At 37.2% G+C, this 22,854-nt stretch overlaps 1 protein-coding gene across 3 annotated transcripts in view; it reads left to right on the top strand.

Moving 5' to 3' along the window:
* DPP10 (dipeptidyl peptidase like 10) overlaps positions 1-22,854 on the top strand; it is a gene marked incomplete at both ends in the record, with an annotated part of 492,309 nt that overhangs the window by 348,977 nt on the left and 120,478 nt on the right. For all 3 annotated transcript variants that reach the window (XM_080346727.1, XM_080346726.1, XM_080346725.1), the window contains 2 exons: positions 131-225; positions 10,831-10,905. In XM_080346727.1, coding sequence (XP_080202853.1) covers positions 131-225; positions 10,831-10,905 — 170 coding nt within the window. The remainder of the gene's footprint in view (positions 1-130; positions 226-10,830; positions 10,906-22,854) is intronic.

The raw sequence follows: 22,854 nt of genomic DNA, 5'->3' as shown, positions 1-22,854 counted from the left end.
GTGCAATTCTCTCAGTCTTCTTTGCATATCGTGATAAAGATATTTTAATGATTGTAATATGCTGGTTTTCTCTACAGATGTATTAAATAGTCAATGTGTTTGCTAACTGTTAATGCCTTTGTTTTTGCAGATACAGCAGTGGTGTACAAAAATAGGAATGGACATGTTGTTGAACTGAATGTAGAAACAAATACAACTACATTATTATTGGAAAATACAACTTTTGTAAGTAATATATATCATTTACTTGTTTCTTGGTGGAAATTTGATAGCAGTTTTTCGTGCAAGAGGAGTGAGAGAGTGTAATATTGAAATATTACAGAACATATGTCTATAACCTGGAATAGATTATCTATAAATGGAAAGTTTAATCCTTTCCTCTTTCAGTGCACGGTTTCTGGCTGAAGTTATTTGTTGTATTGTTCAACTTGTATGTAAACAACTAAGATATTAGGGGATGTGTTGTTGGCTGTAGTTCCTGCTTTGTTCAGGCCACTCGAAGGATCATGCCTGGCATATGTGCTGGTGAATCTGCCTGATGTCTATTCTAATAAGAGATTTCATAAAATGGGAGAATGCTCAGAATGTTGAGAGCTCTTCTCTATTACAAAAGGGGAAATTTTTTGAAAAGTCATATGAAGATTTTCCTTTAAGCAATTAAATATTCAAACAAAAATGTATTTCCTAGTCCTCTTAATCTCTGGCTTACTTGTTCCTGTGTGCTTTAATGACAAACTAGAAGTTTGGGGATTATTTTTCTTGACCAGTAAATAGTACATGCATGAGTGGTTTGCATAGGCTTCTGACTAGCAGTAATTACTAAGAAATGTCTTAATGCCTTAGTCTACATTTTCTTTTGCTTTGCTTGGTGCTGCTGTTCTTATTGAAACCACTTGTATCCTACCCTGTAATTCTCCTTTATCAGGGTTTTGCAGGATGAACGTGTGACTTGTCAATCTTTCTTCAAAAATACTCCATACAGACCACTGGCTGTTATTGTTAATCCCTGTATTTTTTAATTTAGTAAAATCTTTTGCATCTGCAGACCCAAAAGGATGACTCATTTTCATCAGTGGTCTTTGGCAAAGGCTGATTTTATTCCTGGTCCGTTCCCAGACTTTGCTGATACAAATTCCTCATTTCAAAGCCTAAAACCCCTGGTGACCTTTTCTTCAAACTCCTCAAACTAGAAAGAGAAGAGCAGAAGTTCAGGATAAAGAACTTGAGGCTGACTTCCTAGGTCAATGTAAAGATGAAGGAGAAGGGAGGAGAGAACTGTATTTTAATGGAGCGTGTGTGAGGCTCCCTTTCTGTGAGCTGCTCCCTTCCATATGCTGGGATGTGCCACCCAAAAAAGGCTGGCAGACACAATTAAAAGTGGGTGAAAAGGTGAATTTCTGTCAAGTACAAACCACAAAGTAGTGCAGGAGCATTTTCTCTCTTATCTGTGTATGTGCATGAGCACTTGTCAGGCTAAATAGAGGATTAACCGTGTCAGGCCCACATGTTGCCTTTAGTGTATAACTTTAATGCCAGCAGCTGCTTGGGCATCCCTGACTATGAAACTTGACTTTAATGACAAGACTTGACTTTCCTCACAGATGAATTCATACGCTTTTGGCTGCAAGAATTTGGCTCCTGCGATGTCAAGTGTAATGCCAGCATGACAGGCTACTCAGGCCATTATGCTAAACCAGTCTTGCCAAGTAATGATGGATCGGTATGGACAGGCTGCTCCACACTGCGAGCGTTGCATCTTTTCCCAAAGTTGCACTTTTCTGGGCTTTTTTCTTTTCCCTTTTTTTTTTCTTTTTTTCATGTGGACTGAGAGAGCTCTTGACACTAGATACATGCTTTTCATTAGATGTGGGAAACTGATCCCAAAAGGATAGTATTCAAGTAAACATTTAACAGGTATCTATGGAACAAATAAAATCGTTAGTGTGTTTTTCCTGCGAAGCTCTTCTCTGCACACAGGCAAAACCTAAGAGTGTTAGAGATAAATAGAGTCCCAGAAATAGTTATTCATATAGAAGTAGAATAAAAAGCTGAAAACAGAGGAGAAGACTCAGAAAGTTTGTTGGTGTGTGTTTGGGAAACATTGCTGTGCTGCGTTGTCTCTTGACAAGGTAGCTGGTGATTGTAACAGTAGATCAGAAGGCAGAGGCAGACGATATGGCTGAAGTCAAAAGCTATCCTGTTCTTCTAAGCTCCATTGTCCCCAAATTCACACTACTAAATATACTCTTCCAAAGTTAGACACCTGGATCATTAATCAGACATTTTCCTTGCTCAATGTCACATCTGCTTAATCGCTGGTGCATAATTAGAATGGTGCTGGTTTAATGACTCTGCAGAGCTGTCTTGTGTTAATAAAAAATACAGCACAGATCCAACAAAGGTAGTGGCAGTGCAAGTGCTCTCCTTCGTCCCTATCAAAGGGTTTTGGTCACAGAAGAGTCACCTTTCAATGGGAGTTATTAGTCTGCTTTCAGTCTGCGTTCCCTCTCTGGTTTGCCTCTGCTCAAGCAGCCCACAACTGGCAGGTTGTTCTTGGTAATTTGATAATTATCCATTAAAAACTGAACTCCCATGATAAACTCATAATGCAGAGGCAAAGGGCTGATGATGGCTCTTTGTCTCTCCTGATTGGGCTGTATTTGAACCAGCAGCTCAGAAGAGATTTTCTTTTTCTCCTCATTACTAATCCCCTGAAGCAGTCTTCTGCTGTGCTCAGGTCACTGTCTCTTCTTTTGCATCTTAGAGCCTGCCATTTTTGTGCAAAGTACATTTCTTTTATCCTTCTCTGTGTTGCTTATTGTCTAAAAGTCAAAGATGGCCCTACTGAAGAGCCACTATGCTCAATATGCATGTGTATCAGCAAAAAAAAACCAGACTGCAGGTTTTTTTAAAAAAACACAGAAGTTATATATATACATGATTTTAAAATCCCACTTTTAAAAGCACCTTTACAAATAGCCACGCACCCAGAAAGAAGAAAAGCTAGTGTTTTGTCATTCCAAGATGCCCATTTCACTTCCATAGGGAAATATCTATCCAAAGTTCCTGAGCTAAAACTATTTTTTTCCGATTTCATTGGGTTTTATTCAGACAGTAGAAGAAAATACTGTGCTTCATTTGTGCTTTTCAAATATGATCCTTTTCTATAATCAATCTATTAGTAAAACAATCTGTCTTTCGTGTAATTAACCTATTAACAAAGCAATAGTATTGATAACAGATACATTGATAGAAGCGAAGAGTAGCTTGTGATGCACGAGGAATATCTATTAGCATCTCTGGAGGTCATAATTTAAAGATGTTTTCTAATACGTATTTATCCTCACGGTGCCTTCATGTAGTGCATCCTGTTTAAGCTGTCTAAGAAACAGTTAATATTCTGAGCCAGCAGCATATAAATGTTAACAGCTGGCAGCTGGGCAAGTCTTCTATTAAATGGAGCCAGAAAAAGCCCTAGACATTAATCACTGTGTGGCATCCTGATGTTTGCGATGCTGCCTCGATATGTGATTACAATATGTTCTCTATCATCTATCAGAGGCACCTATCACTGTGATCGTAAGTGACATCCCTACCGGTTTTTCAGCATTTAGCAATACTTTCTTACACATTACAGTTCCAAAATAAGAAACGTTATGCTGCTCTTATCTACGTAATCCCAGTGTTTATCAAGGATTTTATTTATTCCTTTTGCCGTCAACTATAACATAAAGTCACTAGGAGCAGGCTACCGGGTCATGCACAGCCCATCCACACGATCTGGCTGAAGTGGAGGACCACTTGGTTTCTTTTGCTCAGGGGAGGTTGTCCGTCTGGTCCCTTACCATGCTTCTAGCTCAGCCTCTCTAGACTGTTTTACAGTGCTTGAATCCACAACAAAATGAAAATGCGTGAACACAGATATGAGAGAAAACGTGTGTAGGGATTTTGTGTTATGGTACTTGCCAAATGCATTGAATCGTCTGAAAGAAGCCTTTAGAAATTTTGCCTTAATTCATTCCTCTTAAAAAAAAGCTGAAATAATTATGAAAATGCTAAGACTGGTGTTTGTTAGCCCTCAGTTCCACTGCTTTTGTGGGGGATATATGCCAAATTATTCGGATGCCATGTGTACACACTAACAGTCCAGAGCACACAGCAGTCCAGAGTCAGAAATGGATCTAGCATGGCTCTGTAAGCCTGTCAGCTGTAGATTGTGGGATATATATCGAATTATCGAATAAGAGTCTAGTGATTTGTTTGCAATGCCTGAAAATACAAGTGTGTTTTCAATTTGGAAACTGTAGAATAGGGTCTTGTATTTACAGCAGCTTTCCCCCAGCTGTATTCTTTGGACTCCTCTTAAACTCGTCATCTCCTGCCTTGCTCTCCCCCTTGGGTTCAGTACTTTTCCAGAACTCTTGTCAAGCCCAAGGGGAAACTGCATCCTGATGCACAGCAAACAATTATTGCTGGGCTGCAAATGTGTTTCCAGGGGTTTTCTGAGAGGATACCCTGGAGAGTGTTGTATTGTCATATTACTATGGGCCATCTTCTACACAAGGATGGAGAGAGGATTGCTAACGAGGGGATGGCGTCGGAAGGGTGAGCGAAGCAGGAATGGTCTTGGCTCATGAATCATGATCAGGCTGTGGTAGCCCAGCTGGGGAAGCCCCAGGGAGCCCTTGCAGCCAAAACAAAGGATGAGAGTTTTAGTCTGAGCAGAGCTTTTGGCAGGGACTGTGTTGTGGTGTTTTACAGAACGTTGTTCATAAACAGCCCCTCTTGTTGATAGTTCTCTTTGACATTTCTATTGTTGTGTGTTCCCTACCACGACACCCCCTCCCTCTTTTGATGGGAAACTCTTTGCAGCATCTTAATGCAATTATAGTTCCTTTGTTGATTAATTTAGATTTAATTACAAGAGTAGTTTACATGCTTATACTTTAAGAGCTTTGCATAAGAGATTAATGAAAGGGTGAATAATGGTAAATACATTAAACAACCTTGTATAACCACATAAATATTAGTAATTGTTGCAACATTGGACATTTTAATGACCCACACATGTTGCAAATAGGTCGTTATGAACATTGTAACATTATCTCTGCTCTCCCATGCTCCTCTAAATGTTAAACAACCCCCTCAGCAAAACCTTTTCAGTGGAGGGGTTTTTATGAGTCAGGGTTTATTGTTGCAGTGCACTGCTGTGCATAGAGATGGGAAAGCCTGACAGATGGAGGGCTTTGCTGGCACTGTGGTTTGGTGGTGGCCATTGGTTTTTGTCCAAGGAAAGGAAGTTTCAACATACAAAATGCAGGGGACAGTACTCCAAACTGTCAGGTTAGGGCAGCTCTATGTGGGATCTCTCTAAATATTACTAACGGTCTTGATCAGATCATTCTTTGATATAGAAAATAGTTAAGGATTAACTCTATCAAAGATGGGGAATGGGAGGGAGAAAATTCTGTGATTTACTGGTTAGAGATTATTTTCTACTAGGGAGACAATGGTGCAAGGCCCCTGTGAGCTTCACTGTTCTGTTAATTCTTTTTAATGTCCTACAATCATCTCCTCATGTATGTGAAAGTATCTTGGGACTACAGGAGGAGTTTCACGTGAGTTTGGGAAATTTGGTTTGTGTTTTTGAGAAACACCCATCCAGGAGGGCCCTCATCCATAAAGTTCAGCTTAGATCATGTTTTAAGGCACGCTCATCTCTTATACTGGATGGAAAAACCTGAGTTCGAACCGTTACAGCCCACAGCATTGCAGCATTTTTGGTTCTAGATAAAATGCTCGGGTGACACAACAAATAGTGCTTTAAGAACCGTAACCCTGGAAGTTTTTCAGCATTGTAATTATGATGCATTTTCCTAATTACAACCTGACTCTCTTCTCGGACGTCCCCAGTTTCTTCTGCTACAAGTCTTGCTGTTCTGCATGGCTCCAGCCTGCGATGCTCTCTAACCTCCCCATGGTCCAGCTTCTCCTCCCAGCCACAGCGAGGAAACTGCTACATGCCAAATGCCGTCTCATTTCGCAGCTCGTGTCGTTCTGTCCCATCTGATTCCACTTATGCATTTCCATTTGGTCAATGCCTATCTGATAAGACGAGCTGAATACCTGTGAGTGCTGATGAGCTCCCATACATTGATATTCAGTTACACCATAAAATTAAAATCCTTATACAGGTGTAGGTATGTGATATATAGAGATGTATAATTTCCTAAGCAGTAGTGTTGCCACTAGGCTTTAAAGTAATATTCTAGAGGTCTTGAAATATTTTATCCTGGATGAATAACAAATATTTTTAAAGCCTAAATGTGTGTAAATGAGCACTAAACAATAATTGGAGAAGGATAAAAGGAGTGTGGAAGATGTAAGTTTCTGAGTAAAGCAGAAGTAAAATAAACTGAAAGAGAAGCAGAGGTTAAACTAAAGAAAAAAAAAAACAACAGCAGCAAGTAAGTAAACTGAACAAAATTGAAAAATTCATCTTATAGGTTTTAAGTGAAATATTACATCACAGTTAAAACTATCAAATTGAAACTATGGAAAAAGAGTACTATAAAGTGTTTGACAGATGTTAAGGATACGTTCTTATAGCTCTGGGCTAGGCTATGGTATAGGTAACTTCCATCTGTCTGCTCTACAGTGAATTTTTGAGTGCATATGAATAAGGTACTGATTTAAATGTTATAGTCGTTAAAATCCACAAAAATAGTAAAAACCAATATTTTATAGTAGGTGAAAGAACAGAGCAAAGATGAAGGGAGTAGCCAATTACATCAGTAACTCAGAACCAGACATGGAGAAAACAGAAGAAATAGAAAGGAGCTGATAGCGAGAAGCCCTTGATGAGGATGCAGAAGCTAAACCCAACCTAAAACATCTCTCAAATGCAATCATAACAGGCATTTCTGTTAACAGCAAAACACACATAAAATGCAAAATGAAAAAAAAAATCATGCAAGAAAAATAGACATTAGAATATATGTTGTTTTCTATTTTAATCATACATATGGAAAGGTGGAAGAAAAGCCATCTGTGTGTGTAGGAGGGGGGTTGTCCCTTATATTTATTAGTTGCAGAGTTGCTTTTTCTTTTGTTTTCACTCTTATTGTCTCAAGCTGTTCTGATCTGCTTTTCTTTCCATGCAAAACTAAGTGTAGCAAGACATATTTTGAGTGTGGATGAGAGAAAAAAGCTGGAAAGCTGAAGGGCAAAAGGCTTTTTAAATGCACTGTGTCCCTTTGCCTCCAGTCGGCTTTTACCCCTGCAATCTATGGTGACAGTGAGACGAGCAGTCATTGCTTGTCTGTGGGATCATCACATCATGCATCACTGTCAGGAGAAGAATTAAAACTCTTACCACGTGAGGCACTTCAAAGAAGCCTAGAAATGCAATGTTGAGTATGGTTAGACCTAATTATACAGTCAGTGGTGGTTTTGTTGGGTGAGGAATCCAAGATCAGATATAGGATCATTCTTTCATGTCTGAAAAAGTGAAATGTTGTCAAATTCAGCAATATAGGAAAAGTGGATGACAGATTTGTGAATGAAGAAGAGAAGACAGTGTACAGGTGTTTAAAAAGCTTTTTTTTTTTTTGGCTCTGAATCATACAACACTGTCAAATGCAGGTAATTTAGGAATAGCAGCAATTTATCTATCTAGTCAAAGTGTTTTCTAGTTGCACATAGCTAATGGTTTTTGTGAGGATTTGAGTCTCGATGAGGCTGGGTAGAGCTGACAGATACTAGGAATATAAGGAACTTGCCTTCCCTTTTTTCTTCTCCTCTGCCTTTCCTCTGTTGTGGTTTGGAAAGGGGGCAGTGGTGTATACGGAGCACACACTGCAGTGCTGTGTTGAATTACCCCTGATCTCCTAACCAGCTGAAACTAGTCCTGCTTGTGCGTCCAGGAGCCATGCGTAATCAGCCAGCTGTATTTCTCCCTGTTTCAGAGCTTATTTGTCCAAAGCTGCATTTCTTAGAGATCAAGCACAGCTAAACCATAGTCCTAAGGGGCAGCATTTGGGTCTGTCTACCTGGAAGAAGGCTCAACAGCTCCTGACAAAGCAAGAAGCTTGAGAAGCTGCAGATACACAGACATGATAGTGGAACAAGCATCCTCCAAATTTTTCATAACAAGACACCCTGGGTTTTTTTAATTCCCAGTGTTTCAAATATGATATTTTTCCAACACTTTCTTTAAAATTCAAAAATGTGTTCTCCTGAGAACAGAGCAAACCCTTGGGGTGAGAGACTTCGCAATCTTATTTTTAATGAATAAATATATCTAATCCCTGTAGTCAATGTCCCAATAGACAATCTCCGAAAGGCTTTTGAGGGGCACAATCTCACCTCCTACAGCAGAGACTGCAACTTTATTTTAAGCCCATCACCAGCTGATCTCAAATTGCTCAGTCCTGGAGTCAGGTGTCTCTTGGTTCATGAAATACCTTTGACATGTTCATGGGGAAAAACCTGAAATATGTCTTCTGTTTTAGGGAACTCACAGATTGTGAGCTTAGTTGCCATGTTTGGCAGGAGGAATAAGGTGATTTATTTTCTTTCTGTTGTTAATCTAGAAGAGCTGCTTCTGTGCATGCAAGTAGACGCTTTCTGAATTTAGTGCCAAAATTGTGCTTGTCTTTACAAAAAAAACCAAAATAGAACTCTAAGGAAATTTTACTCTCTTTAAGTGACTTTCAGTCACTTAATCTCTCTGAGATGCTATTAGAATTAAAATTATATTTCCTTAAAGGCTTGATTGTAAATCCAACTTTAAATTAATAGGCTAATCATCTCTTTACGAGAATTTGAAGAAATCAGCATTGCTACCACCTTTGCCAATGAACACGTGATTTCTGCTGGTCTAATTTTTGTTTTCTTGTTTCTTAAGTGAACCATTAAAAAGTTTGAAACATCTTCATGCTCCTTTTAACAAGAATAATGCCATTATACCAACAAAAATAAAAAGCGTTTTGCCAAAACCATTACCTGCAATCAAGAGATTATAGCTTGTTGGCATTGCACGTAAATCATGCGTCTGAGCCATCTCTGGAGGCAAACAAAATTTTGCATTTGAGTGCAAGCTGAATGAACAAAGTAATCTTCAGCAGGATTCAAATGATTTTAAATCCCAGATCCACATGACTCTATACTTGGATATAGAATATGTCAGCAGCTCTTGCTGGTGTTGCCTCAAATTGCCAATAGTTTGCAGGTGATCTACTCAGGTGTTTGCATTAAGTGCATCCTTACTTCTGTGGTGGCATAATCAGTGACTGAAGATTCTTACTAAAAGCATGAAATGATGAACACCACACTCCCTGAGAACAAATTTGGAAAGCTGCTTGGGTTATATATTTCTGAAGACTGAGGCAGTGGGGCAATAATTAACAAACTGCTAGAAAGCAGCAAAATTTCACATCTAAATATGTTTTCAGTGATGTGCCAAGAAAAGGGAATGTTACTCATAGATTAATGTTGTCTTTGCCTAAAGATAGTTAACTCATAGAAGCTGGTTTGACCACGACAGGAACTATTCTGAATGCTCTGGAAATACCAAAGGATGCTTTTAGGTTTGGCTGGTTTTCTTTTCTCCCCTCAAGACTGCAGGTTTCTTTTCTAACATTTGATACTGTTGTGCTCTTGCATCAAACTAACAGAGAGTTTATCTTCAAAACTGCTTTTGTTCCTTCAACTTCTTTGGATAGCTTGATTGTGATTGTATTACCTAGGAACCCCAGAGGTTTTTCTGGTGTTTTTTTTGCTTGTTTGTTTGTTGTTGTTTGGTAGGTTGTTTGTTTGTTCCCCCCTGGAATAACTCCTTAGTTTCTCTGAGTGTACTAGTTTGTGACTTCTGGTTTGGGTACCATAAACCCCTGTTGAATTCATTAGTTTAGCAGTGGGGTTAGGCTAAACAGAACGGATGCTTAAGAAGTAAAATAAGGAAAAACCTTCATTTGAATAGTGGATAGGTCTTATTCTGCATAGCTATTTGCTTGTTTTCTTTTATCTTTTAACTTTGTGGTTCTGCTATTTTTTCTATCCTGCTTTTTCTAATCTTGTCTGCTTTTTTCACTTCTTGTCCCCTTTCCTTTCATTCTGCAAATAGATGTCTTGAAATTCATTTAAAATTATTTCCTTCAGTGCTCTTTAAAGCACATTCTTATCTTCCTCATACATTAGATACATTAAATTCTTTCTGACATCAGCATTACCTCTTGATTAAATTACAGCCCTGAATTCAGTTGGGTGTCATGTAGTCTTGGACAGATGTAAAGCAATATTAGTTTTGTAATGCTACCTTATGTTTCACTTTGCTCACCACTAAGCACTTTCTTTCTTACAAGAAAGAGTTTTTCTTTAATGCAAATTGCCTTGCAAAATCTTTGTGTATGTGGAGTTAAAGGAAAAGCAATAGAGACATAGTGCGCACCTGTTCTTTTTCTTGTATGTTATCTTTAAGCTTAATATAGTGAGGAATCTCTTCTTATAATCACCCACCAACCAAAGTATCTTCCTTCATCCTCTGTAAATAAATTGCTTATAGTTGTTATTCTTCAGCTTAGTGCTTGCAATCACGATAAAAAACTCACCAGCTTCTTAATCGGTATTTAGTGTAAAGGCCAGATTCATCTGTTGCCATTATACTGATACCAGCAAATTAGACTAAGACTTGGTTGTGTCATTCTTTTCTGAAAATTACATACATGTTCTAAACCAGAACGGAAATTTCTTAAATAAGTTGTAAGAAAATTTGGGGAAAAAAAAAATCCTTCTTGTTGCAAACTCACTTTTATTGTTACTTTGTTTTAGGTAACATTCAAAGCATCAAGGTACTCCGTTTCACCAGACCTAAGGTTTGTTCTTCTTGCATATGATGTTAAGCAGGTAAGCCAACTGTTTGTAATCAATTAAAACTCTGAAACCAGTGCCGATTTGTATAATTCATCTGTGATTCCACATCATATAATATGAGTCATGTACTTGAATAATTCCCAAAACCTTCTGATGCAATGATGAAGTATGTATTTAAGTGTGTACAGAAATCTTGCATGTTCTTAGCTGATGTGAATGGCTGTGGCTTCTCTGAAGTGTCGTGCTGGTTTTTGTAGTACAGGTTTGATAACCCTTAAACTGTTCTGTTACTTCTGATAATGTAAAAGCCTATCTTTTGGTATTGCTTCTAGCTTAAACAGCTGTACATGGCATTAATGGGCTGTACTAAAGAAACAAATCTGGGCTGATTCATGTAATGGAATTTTTATCACTGGCTTCAGTAGTCTGAAGCCTGATAGCCTTAAAGTCTTTTGGACTATGTGTTCTTTGTTTCTCGTCGGTTTTGGAGATTTTATGGGCTATTATGTTGTCAAAAAGAGTTTCAGTCAATAAAAGCATAGAGGGTTTTCTAAAATAGATCTTTGAACACACAAAAAAATGAAAATGGTTTTATGAATTTCCTCTGTGCATATTGGTGTTTGTATCAAAAAGTGCTATTAAAATGTGGACTGCCTTTCATTACAGAATAGTTCTGGATTGGTGGACTCAGTGGCTATTTAAGCAAGTTTGAGTTGGCTGTTTTGTAGGGTTTTTTTAAGTTTTATTTTGGACCAGTAAACTTTACAAACACCTGTGTATAGCTGTGACCTTAATATCAGAAGTGAATGTTCAGAAATGCAAAATGATCACTGTTTTCTATCACATTTTACTAGAGTATAGAAGTTTACTTATTGTTTTGTGTTGGTAACTGATAATACAAAAGCCGTGTGTTGTGAAATTCTTAGAACAATAAAATACTCATTTCCAGGACACTATGCAAACCATTCTAGCCTCCTGGTAACATTGCTGTATTGTTCTGTATACCTGCAGCTTTAATAATTATATTTGCACACTGGAAAATGTGCTGAAAGATGATCTGAAGTATTCTAAAGGTATTGATGTAAAATGATTTGTTTACTTGAGACTAAATCCAAGCAGGATTTTCTTCTACTGGTTGTAGTGGATTCTGGATCGAGCTCTTGTTATGAAATACATATATCAATAAGCCAGGAAAGAGCTGCTGTTGTTCAGTTCACTGGTTTTGTTGAAGAAGGTTCCAGTTTGATTCCTGTTTGAAAAATGTTTGCTCCTTGCCCTTTCCCTTCTTGATTGTTTCTTTTTATGTGAAATACTTCAATAATCCCTTATACTGACTCCATTTCCTCATTTGTTGTATTGAAATTTTCATTTTGGGTTAGTTTCTTTCAGATTTTTTACTAGTTGCATATATAGCTGATATAGAAATAGAAGAAAGCATGAAAATATCCATCACACTTTACTACATCTAGATATAGTAACATCAGAGATGTCTCCCTGCCCCACAGTAAAGATGGTCTGTTGAGATGCAAATTGTTATCAGTGTGTGCTGAATATATTCCCCTGCAGGAGAACGCTCTTTCCATATTTTGTTCTTGGTTTCGCTGCAAAAAGAAACTTTCCTTTTACAGTCCAGTTGCTGGTAGTTACATAGAGGGGTGAGGTTTCAAACACTTAGTTTTGCATTTGGCTGTTTCCTTTGCTCAAGTATGTTGACAAGAAGTAAATTAAAATGAGAAATGAACAGGGTTCGGCGAGCAGTTCGTGGTGTGGTTCTGGATGGCTTTGGATGAGGTTTGTGATGGTTACTCTCGAGTGTTCCAGCTGGGCTCGTGGCTTTCAGACCAGGAACGTCCTGTGATAGTTGCGTCCTCTGGAAATAGCGGTGGCGGTGCTGAAGTTGGCCAGTTACTGGATGTTGCAGCCAGGTCCTCTGTTGATGTGAATAGTGATAATGCCATTGAAGTCTTTTACCTCCTGGGAAAAATCCGTTCCTTGGGATGGAAGGGAAAATCACCAAAAGGAGTGTAAGCCAATTCTTTCAGAAGTTACAAATAAAAAAAAAAAAAGTGAGTATGTAGTAAAAAGCCTTTTTTCCCTCCAAATTTTCTGCTTCTTGGGGTTTTTGTTAGGCTGGTGAGGCACTGCTGTTTTCTTAAATTGTGTTGGGGAAAAGGTGTGGGATGCTTTGGAAACCCTCTTTATTTCTGCATAACTAATGCTTCCTCATAACATGAAGAATGAAATTAGTGTTCACTCTTCTTGGGATTTCTTCTTTTTTTCTCAGTCAGAGGCAGACTTACTGGGTCTGAATGAGATTAAATCCACCTGTCTACCTTACTCCTTCCTCCAGCTGTTAACTATAAATTATAAGATGTATTGCCTATAAAATTAAAATTAACATTAAATGTCATGACTTAATGGGAGTTTTTCAAATCAGTTTCAGTAGAACCAGGCCAGATTCTACGCTCATATGTCATTTGGCTATAACTTTTTGCGAAACTGAGGATTTGCTTATTGTCATGTGTTATAACACATGCTTGAGTCTTTAATAATATCCAGTACAGGGAACTGCAAATAACCTTTTGTAATCATTTAGTTGCTTTCACCATGTGCTGTAAATTGCCACCTGGACTTTACACCTATGTTTGCCCCTTGATTTTCCTTCTTTGTTAAGATTTAGGCATATAATTGCACTGTAATGTATTTGATGGGATTTCTGCTTTTTTGGACTGCCAAGGCTTTGGGTTTTTAAAATTATAATGGTTGTTTACATACATTAATCTGTGTTCTTTGTAACATACAGTAATACAGCTGGAACAGATTTATTAATCAACAGTTTTAGAAATAAGCCAGTGTGTTTCAGCTGAACAGATTGGAGAAAAATAGAGACAAATGTTTCTTCAAGACATTTTTGTCATGAAATTGTAATTAGAAACAAGGTTATTTTGATGTTTGGATTAAAAATAAATGTTGAGTTAAATTAAATAGTTGAATATTTATTTTACTATTGTCAGCATTTTCTTTATTTTATGCACAGAATGGCAAACTTTAATTAAATTTGCAGTTGTTTCAGCACAATTAAGAATGTCCTTTATGCATAACAGGATATAAATCTGCATAAAATAAGCCATCTTTGAATACAAAAGTAATAATTGAATGAATCATTTAAATCATGCTTAATGGAAGGAACAAAACCATTTCAAGCGGCACAGCAGCTGTTTTCGTGTAGCTCGCTAAACTTTATATGGAAGAAAATTCCTTTGCTAAGGAATTCAAAGTGTTGTAAATTGATTTCTGGACATCAAGTTCCCTCTGTCTATGTTCTAGCAGATCACAAAATATAAACCAGGATTACTGGCATAAGCACCATGGCTGTCTGGCTTTTTAACAGAAGGCCATGGCAATTTTAGAGGTAGTTTCTGTGTGTTCTTTGCTGCAGTGCTCCATAGTTCTCCACACTTCTGAAATGCTTTCATCAGTTCTCCAAGTTTTTTGACTTTGCCAAAAAACTTGCACGGATTGACTGTGTGTAGTTCAGACTTTCTGTCACTCACCGTAATTTGGTCGGTATGGCTGAAAAAAGTCTCATTTTGCAAGGCAGCAGATCAGTAAGTAGGAACTAATTTGAGGGATGAACACAGAGGTTCTTGCTGGATGTCCTGCCATCCTGATTCTTCTGGGACAGTGTGAACACAGCAGCAGGGAAACCATTGTGCGTATTGTGTGCGGAGAGGGGACGCTTTCGCAGTGCTGTATCTTTTTGATTTTGATTCTCCTTTGAAGGCTGCCAAGGTATGAGTAAAGAATGTGATGCTCCGAGAGGCAGAGCATCTAGGCCAGTTGAAATTTCCAGAGGAAAGGTTATTTCACTATTGCTTTTAATAAGGACTGTGTTAAAATGACATTTAAGGTTTTTCTCACTCTGCTGGTGGTGTTATTCACAACGACCGAAACCTGATTTATAGTTTTGATTAGGAAATGGAAATCAGACACACTGTTCTTGCAGTAATGGTGAAGAATGGGGCAGTAAATTTGCAATTTCCCATGCAGTGAGCACTGAGGTCCTAAGAAATTCTTTTATTATTGAGAAACTTCTGTGTCCCTCAGCAGAACGTTATACCTCGCAAGTGGTCCCTGGAGACCACGTGAAATGAAAATAAGCTTTATTCTGGATATTAGTGGATTTTTTGCTCAGACATCATAGGCATGTTCTCCCTGTGCTCTTGCTAGAATATAATATGCCATAGATGAGCAACAGAACAAGTAAATGAGATCAGTTCCTCTTTTTCCTTGCAAACCTCCTTTTTTCCTCACTTGATATAATAATCCTTTCCTTGTGATTTGGTCGAGTTTTGGTTTGGTTTATTTTTCCTACAAATTGCCCTTTCCTTCTCCTTGCTTTCAAATCCTTTTTGAATACCATCTTTCAGGAAATTTTCCTACATTATTCTCTTTACTATTATTAATGCATCCTTTTCTTCTTTCAATGCAGGACGTATTATGTGTGAGTTTTTTCTAGCCCTTGGTACAGAAATGTGCTTAAAAACAGATTAAAGTTCATCTGTAGTTTAGGAGCATAAGCATTTATATGCTCCTTAAAGAAAGGAAATGTTTTTGTGAATTAAGACTTCAACTGTAATCTTTTTTTAGCTAGAGAATTCTAATAAAACAATGTATTTAGTTTAAAGCACTGTGAAAACAGATTTTAATAATTCTTATAGTAAGATCAGGAGGAAGAATTATCCCATCCTCTTCAGAAAGGTGAGAGAAAAACAGTTTTAGTTCTAACCATCCCTCATTCAGGAGGAATGAATAATATTTCAACAGTGGCTTTTGAACATTTGTAGCTTAATGTATTGAAGTAAAGATGAGAGTCCAACACAGTGCCTGAATCAAAGATACCCCAAGAGAAAGAAGTTGCTTATCTACTGGGTGCTGATGTCTGTCATCACTTTGCTGCTATAATATCTGTTTTTCAGAGGATAATGATAGGGAGTGCTGACCACAGTCTAGAGTGAATTAAGGGCACACAGCAACAAGTGACATGCTCATCAAGGTTTTAGAGATTCTCTGGTTCTGTTTTACTCGAGTGCACTGAAAAGACCTTCAGGAGTTTGTCTTCAGATTACAAGAATCTCTGAGTGGAAAGATTCAATGAAGTCTTAAATTATGATTATCTATTCTGCATTTGGAGATTATCTTTCTGCCAATTAGGTGGAAAATAAATGTTGAATTGTCAATAATCTTCTTGGTCGGTGAAATTAATTATTGAATTTTTTTTTTTCTGCAAAAATTAGAGGATAAAGAAATCACCTTGCATTATGTCTTATTTTCAATCAAGCCACTGTTTGGTGTTAATCTGTGCAGGTGTTTTCTACAAGATAGTTTATATAGTGCTTATGAAAATCTGACTTTGAAGAGCATTATCTGGAGCACCAGCTGATGGTTGGAAACATACACAAAAAAGATGAAACGAAATCTATCTTATAGGACATGGAAACAATATTTTCTAAAAAAGGTTATTACATGCACAAGAATAACAGGAGACTTAAACCACCAGCAATCTGGAAAACATTTTATGTAGCACTGTTCGTGAAGTGACTGTCTGCTCTAACATTCACACTATCAACTTTTTATTCCAGAAATGCATTCTCCTTCAGATAAGCCTGGTTTTGCAGTGAATTTCCTTAGGTCCTTAGAGTGGTCTTCTATCTTTCAGTAATTCATTTTGAGATAAGTCCAGAAGCAAATAATGCACGTGCAAACTCCTGAACTCAGGAGATCATAAATAAAAGTCTGATGCAGACGTGACTTTCCCATTCATCTTTATCACTTGTCAAGAACTCAGAAGACCGGTTTTTATCAGCTTTAGGGCAGTGAGAAAAAAATAAGAATGGAATTTTAAGTGAGATCCACACCCAAAATTTGAAGTTATTTCTTGCAAATATTTTTGTGATATATTTTATTTCTCTCTTAGATATGACAAGATTGAATGTTTAAAAGGCCAGATATTTATGGAAGTGCTCTGCTCAAATTTTCCCCTTTTAAAGGCTGTTGTTTTACTTTGAGTTGAAGCTATAGGTGGCTATATTAAAATTTGTTAACATAATAGCTAGGCTGTAAGTGATCTTGGCATACTACTCATCTATTACATATATTTGTCTTTATTTTATATAGCTCCATAGATCTGCAAGGCATTTTAAAGTTAAAAAAAGACAAGGTCATTGCATAAGTAGATGTTGTACTTTGTAGTAAAATCTTGCACAATGAATTTGGTGACACTCTTTCCATGAATTACCCCATAGGAGTGAGTATTCATGCGAGTACATAGTGTCCCACTTCTGTCCAGGGTTTCGTCTAAATTATGTGGCAAAATGTAATAACCACCAGTCCTCGTAAATAGAACATGAGGGAAAGAGAGTGTTTTTTATGCTGGGAATCATCAGCATTTATGTTTGTTTAGTATTTGTTTGATAAATGGCCTTCATCTGATCAACGGCTCATTTTGTCCATGCTCAATTGCAGTTCTGTAAGTATTAATGCTTGAATTCAGTTAATCAGACAGGTCAATAGCTTATTACTGATTAGGAATAGCAGAGTTATACCTGGACTGTCTGCATATCTTTTGCATTATTTGTCTTTATATATGCATTATTATATTTACATTCTTGGTGTATTTGTGATGGGATGATGGGGCTGCTCTCAGCTGGAGCATTGATATGAGCACCTGCAGAACAAGGGGCTGAACTGTCACAATTTCTTCCTTTAAAAGAAATTCTGATCTAAAAAGGTATGGAAGTCACGGTACAATTTGGATGCTTCCACTTTTTTAAAAATCTAATATAAAAGTGAACATGTCACATACATGTCCATATTGAGCCACTTACGTATTTTTCAGAAGGGTTTTTTAATTTCTTCCAGAAAGTGCATGATTTCATCAGCTGACATATTGATTCATACATACAAGTTCAGTATTGTGTAACAGTTTAAAAAAAATTGATTGTCCTCTATTTTTTCATAGGAAATCACACAAGCCAAGGGGTTGCTGCTTTTCAGATAACTTACTGGGTCTTTCTGTTCCTGTTATATTTACAGGATTGCTGTTCAGCCTCAAGTTTTATAAGTAAACAAAATAAATAAAATAATTCTGATTTAGGCAGATGATGGCTCTTTTTTTCCCCATTCAGGATTGCCAGAGTTGAAAAATCAGAATTTGCCTTTTTCAGCTTCTTACTCAAAACAGTATTGGAAAAAAAAACATTGTGCTTTGCTGTTGTTCAGTAAAAATGGATTCTCAGGTATTTAGCTTTTCAAACAGTATGTTTATTGAGATTTTTAAAAAGTATTTATTTTCAATAACAGTATTCATACTTAATAAGAATGACAATATTACCTTGGGAATACTTAGGTAGCTTCCAGCTGAGTTTCCAAGATCCAGCAGTTTAGAAACTCAGTCTTAACAAACTGTGATTTTCAGGTGGTTGTATTCCTACACCACAGAATAATCCACAGGGACTGGAAATCCCTGTGTGCTAAATAAATAGGCAACATTACACTATTGAAGTCAGCAGTTCCCTTAATCTATGAACAAATTATTTTATACAGTATAAGCTGTAGCTTCTGCTGTGAAGCTGCCAGCCCCATCACATGCTCCCTGCTTCCTCTCTGTTTTGATAATATGCAAAAATATCCCAGAAATGTCCATTTTAAGTTCAGGGTTTGTCCATCATAGCTTATAGACAAAAAAGCACTGTGTTTAAAAGGTGGGATTTTTAAATTCCATTTATCCCTTACTATAATCCGTTGTGTGTACTAATGATGTTACCAGGAATAGTGTACAATTGAAAGCTAGTTTTACGATTGTGTTGTAATGTATGTTTTAGAAGATGAGGTACTAGTGACATTTTTATCAAATATCTGTGAGAATAAGTCTTGCTCAGCAATGCTGAATGGAAAAATCAGTTTTATAGTATTGTGGTTGGTATGGTTGTTTTTTGTGTTGTATTTTTTATTTTATTTTAGTAAAAAACCACCAAGAACAGCCTGAATAAATAACAGGGCAAGGACTGTTAGGAGTCCTAATTGGAGACTGTATTAGTGGCTGGAGACTGGAAAAGCTGAACAGAACTTTAATTTGGATTGAGATCTGCCAGAGTTCACCATAAGCAACTCGAGTCAACTGATACGCCCATCTGCTTTTAAAAGTTCTTTGTTCCATGCTCCCAAGAAATAATAATTCTCTTCCTTGCTACCAAAAGAATATGGACTAAAAGAATATTTTATGCATCTCTCAGTTTTGACAGGTTTTACCCTGAGCATGAATCACTGTTAGTTCAACTGCTACACTTATTGATTTCTCAAGTACAAGAGCTGGCTCACATCTTCAAATACAGTGAATAAATGACTTCTGAGGCACAAAATCACTTCATGCATCCGACTGACCCATTATGTTAAAACATTTTGCTGAAAATGCCATATATGTTTTTTATGCTGTAGATATCAGCATGTTCAATAGTGACTCATTTCAGATCTAACTTAGACGTACTCTTTCTATATGTACAGAACATAAACGAGATTGAATTACTTAAAGAATAGCCCTCTTAACAAATGCCTGCAGTCCAGTTCACATGTTCAATACGCTTACAAAATCCATTTTAAACAATGGATTTTTTTGCTTTTATTTCATTTTTTGTAATACCCTCTATCTGAAATTCAATAATAATGTATCTCACTGAGAAATGTGATATGCATTATAGCTTTCTCATTAAACTTTTAAATAAGATACCATTAGTATTGATGAATGTAATCCCAAATGGTCACTTAATCTTAAAATAGTCATTGATCACACATTCAGAATTTTAGTCTTGCAGACAAACTAGTATATGTTGTTAGTGGTCATGAATTTTAGATCAAAAGGAATTAACATCTTTCTTTGGTTTCAGTGTTATGATTAGATTTACAAACTAGAGATGACTTACTGGGTTTCTTGGGGTTTTTTTCTAATGCAACAACACTTGCTCTGAAAATATTTTCACATACATTTGATATATGAAATAGAATGCTGAAGAATATTGATTGATTTGCTAGCATGTGGTTGAAGTCACATTAATAACAGACATCCTAGGGGTTTTAAAAATAGCTTTAAAAAAGCTAAACCAAATCTCTGCGTAGAGGCGCCCTGCTGTTTTTCACATTTTAAATGTATATAAGGATGTATTTACATATACATGTATAAATATGTGCATATATTTAAACAAATATAGACTGAAATATTTATTTGAAATTAACCTAGAGTGTAAACAACAATATGGACAAAGTGGAAGCATTTAGAAAACAAAAGAGTTAATACTTCTCTGGTTTTGTAAGTGTTCTCATACGTCTTTTGACAGAAATCTGTCAGCGACACTATCTTGGAATCAAAGCCCCCAATGTTATATTCATATCATATTTCATTTGTTAAATGCACTCAAGCATAATCCCACTTGTCCCACAGAGGCTTTGCACTTTGAGGACGCAGATGGACCCAACCCTGGGCCACCTGGGCTGGATCCTGCTTGATCCTGCTCTGTGCAGGACATTGGACTAAGCACTTTCCAAGATCCTTTCAACCTGGTTTAGTCCATGGGTCAGTATTATCACGGCAGCAGCATTCGACCTTGGGATGAAGATTCCTGAGATTAAAGAAAATAAACTAACAAAAATTTTCAGCAGTCTCAAGAAAGAAAACAAATGTCTACCCAGCTGTCCAGTTCTGTAAAGTGCCACAAAATACATAAATATTCCTGAAACCATTCTCAATAGTTTTATTCATTTTTTTATTTTATGTTCACTTAGATTCTTAATCACCAAATGTTTCTATACCTCTGTGTAAATGAGAAATCTCATTCCCTGCCTCTCCATATACATGAATGGGTACAATTCTCACTACAGCAATCAGATTTTGTTGGAAGAAGTTCTGAAATGTTTGTGCTATGCAAAATGAGGAAAATCAGATGAAGGAAAAACCTAAGCTCTGACTGAAGATTCGCTTCTTATTATTAAACAGTCAAACAGGCTGGCCAAATCTGGAAAGCAATTATTTTATAATGTGAGAGGGGGAAAAATAATCTGGTCTTGCAGTTATTCTGCCTCTGTCTCTATCAGCAGCACATATTGAATAATGATTAAATTTTGCTTAAAATAGACAAATTGGAAAAAAAAATAGTGATGAGAAAAAAATCAGTGGCATGTAGGACTTGAAAGTGCTTTTTAATTCCAGCTTGCAATTACCTGGTCAGAAAAATGCAATGCAAAAAATGAAAGCGTAGCCGTAATGTTCTTACCCGGTAAATGTTTTTAGTCTTGAAGGAGAGACTTTGTATTGTGCATTCACTCAAATTGCGTGAGTGGGGGGTGCACCTTTGGAGGAAAAAATGAATTACTCCAAATACAAGTTCATGTGTCATTATCTGTGGTAAGGACAACCTATAGCAATGGCAAATGGTCCAGAACATGAGCAAACATGTTTCAAAGCTGTCCCATAGAGAATATTTTCTCTTCCCAAATACCCATACGAAAATGGTCATGAAGCTGGATGATGTTTCTTGCTGCAGGAGCTCCAAAGCTGCATGTCACATTTCAGAGAACCAGTGCAAACACATCAGGATTTAATTTTCTTCCAGTGTCTTTCACTTTCACAGTGCAGACAATATCATTACCTTTACATTTAAGTAGCAGCAACCTTTATCTAGCAGGTTCCTAAAGTACTTATCGCTTTTGAGCTTGATGAAAGTGCCATTACAGTCAGTGCAACTTTTTCCATTGGCTTTAAAATGGACTTTTGGATCAGCTCTTGTCTACCTATCACGCAGATGTGATAAAGCCATCTCCATAGTGTGACAGCAGCAGCCAGGTGGACGATGAATGATGCCGTGTGCTGCTAGGATTTTCAGCAGGATCTTGTAGAGGACAGATTTATCAATGTTTTCAGAGGCTCCTCTGTGCTCTAAGTCAGCCTTTAGGTCTGTAGGTTGTTTGCACCTTTGTGAACATCACTCATCTTGCTTCCCATGGTGTTCCCCCTCTTTAGGGACAGCTGTCACAGAGACTTTTGACAATCATCATTATTATTATTATTTCTGTAGCATTTTGGGTGCAATTCACTTGACCCTCATGCACTGTCAGCTTGTAGTAGTTCTAATTGCTGTCTTCAGTGTCATTACCTTAAAGATATTTTAAAACTACATTTTCCTCCAGTGAAAAGTTTCCTCAGCTGCTTCTTGTGGATGCTGAGACAAGAATTGGTTCAAGTTCTTATCACTGTCAACTTAATCTGTCCGTGGTTTCTTATAAGACCCTTCCTTTGTTGTTTGTGCTGACATGTATGTGAACATGCTGTGTTTAACATGTTTAAGACTAAGAGGCTGCATAGGGGAGGGAGAGCAAGTTTATTCTTCTGCTTCTCCTCCTCCCTCATGGGGAGTTGGCACTGGATTGGCACCACTCCTGCTCTCATCAGCTGTTCTCTCTTTGGGATTTGTGATCAAGGAGTAATTAGAAGATGAACAGGGCTTTTGCATCCCTCGCTGCTCTGCACCGGCTGTGCTGGCCGGACTCACGGAGTAAAGAAAGTCACTGATTCTCTGTTGCTAATCAGATCAGAATCTCAGTATTTCCTATGGTAATTCCTGTGCTGTCCCCTGGGAGCAGCTGTGTATGAAATTGTCACCTAACAAATCCTGCTCAACAGCTTCAACTCCCTTTCAAGTTCTGATACAGGATTTATGACTTCATATAGTCCATTCCTGCAAAAATTCACATTTTTCTAAGCTTAGCTTGGAGGAGGGTTAGTAGGAAGAGGCCGTACCTATTATTAGATCAGCTAAGGAAGGGTTTGCATGTGGAAAAACTCTTCTTGTTTTCATGCTGTATGAATTATTTACATAAGCTGTTATACACCTTGTTTATTTGTTTATACATTGAAATAATTTGCAGCTGCAATGG

This window comes from Nesoenas mayeri (assembly GCF_963082525.1).
Source record: "Nesoenas mayeri genome assembly, chromosome: 6".
NCBI lineage: Eukaryota > Metazoa > Chordata > Aves > Columbiformes > Columbidae > Nesoenas > Nesoenas mayeri.
The sequence above is the reverse complement of the archived record's forward strand: the minus strand, read 5'-3'. Positions and strand labels throughout refer to the sequence as shown.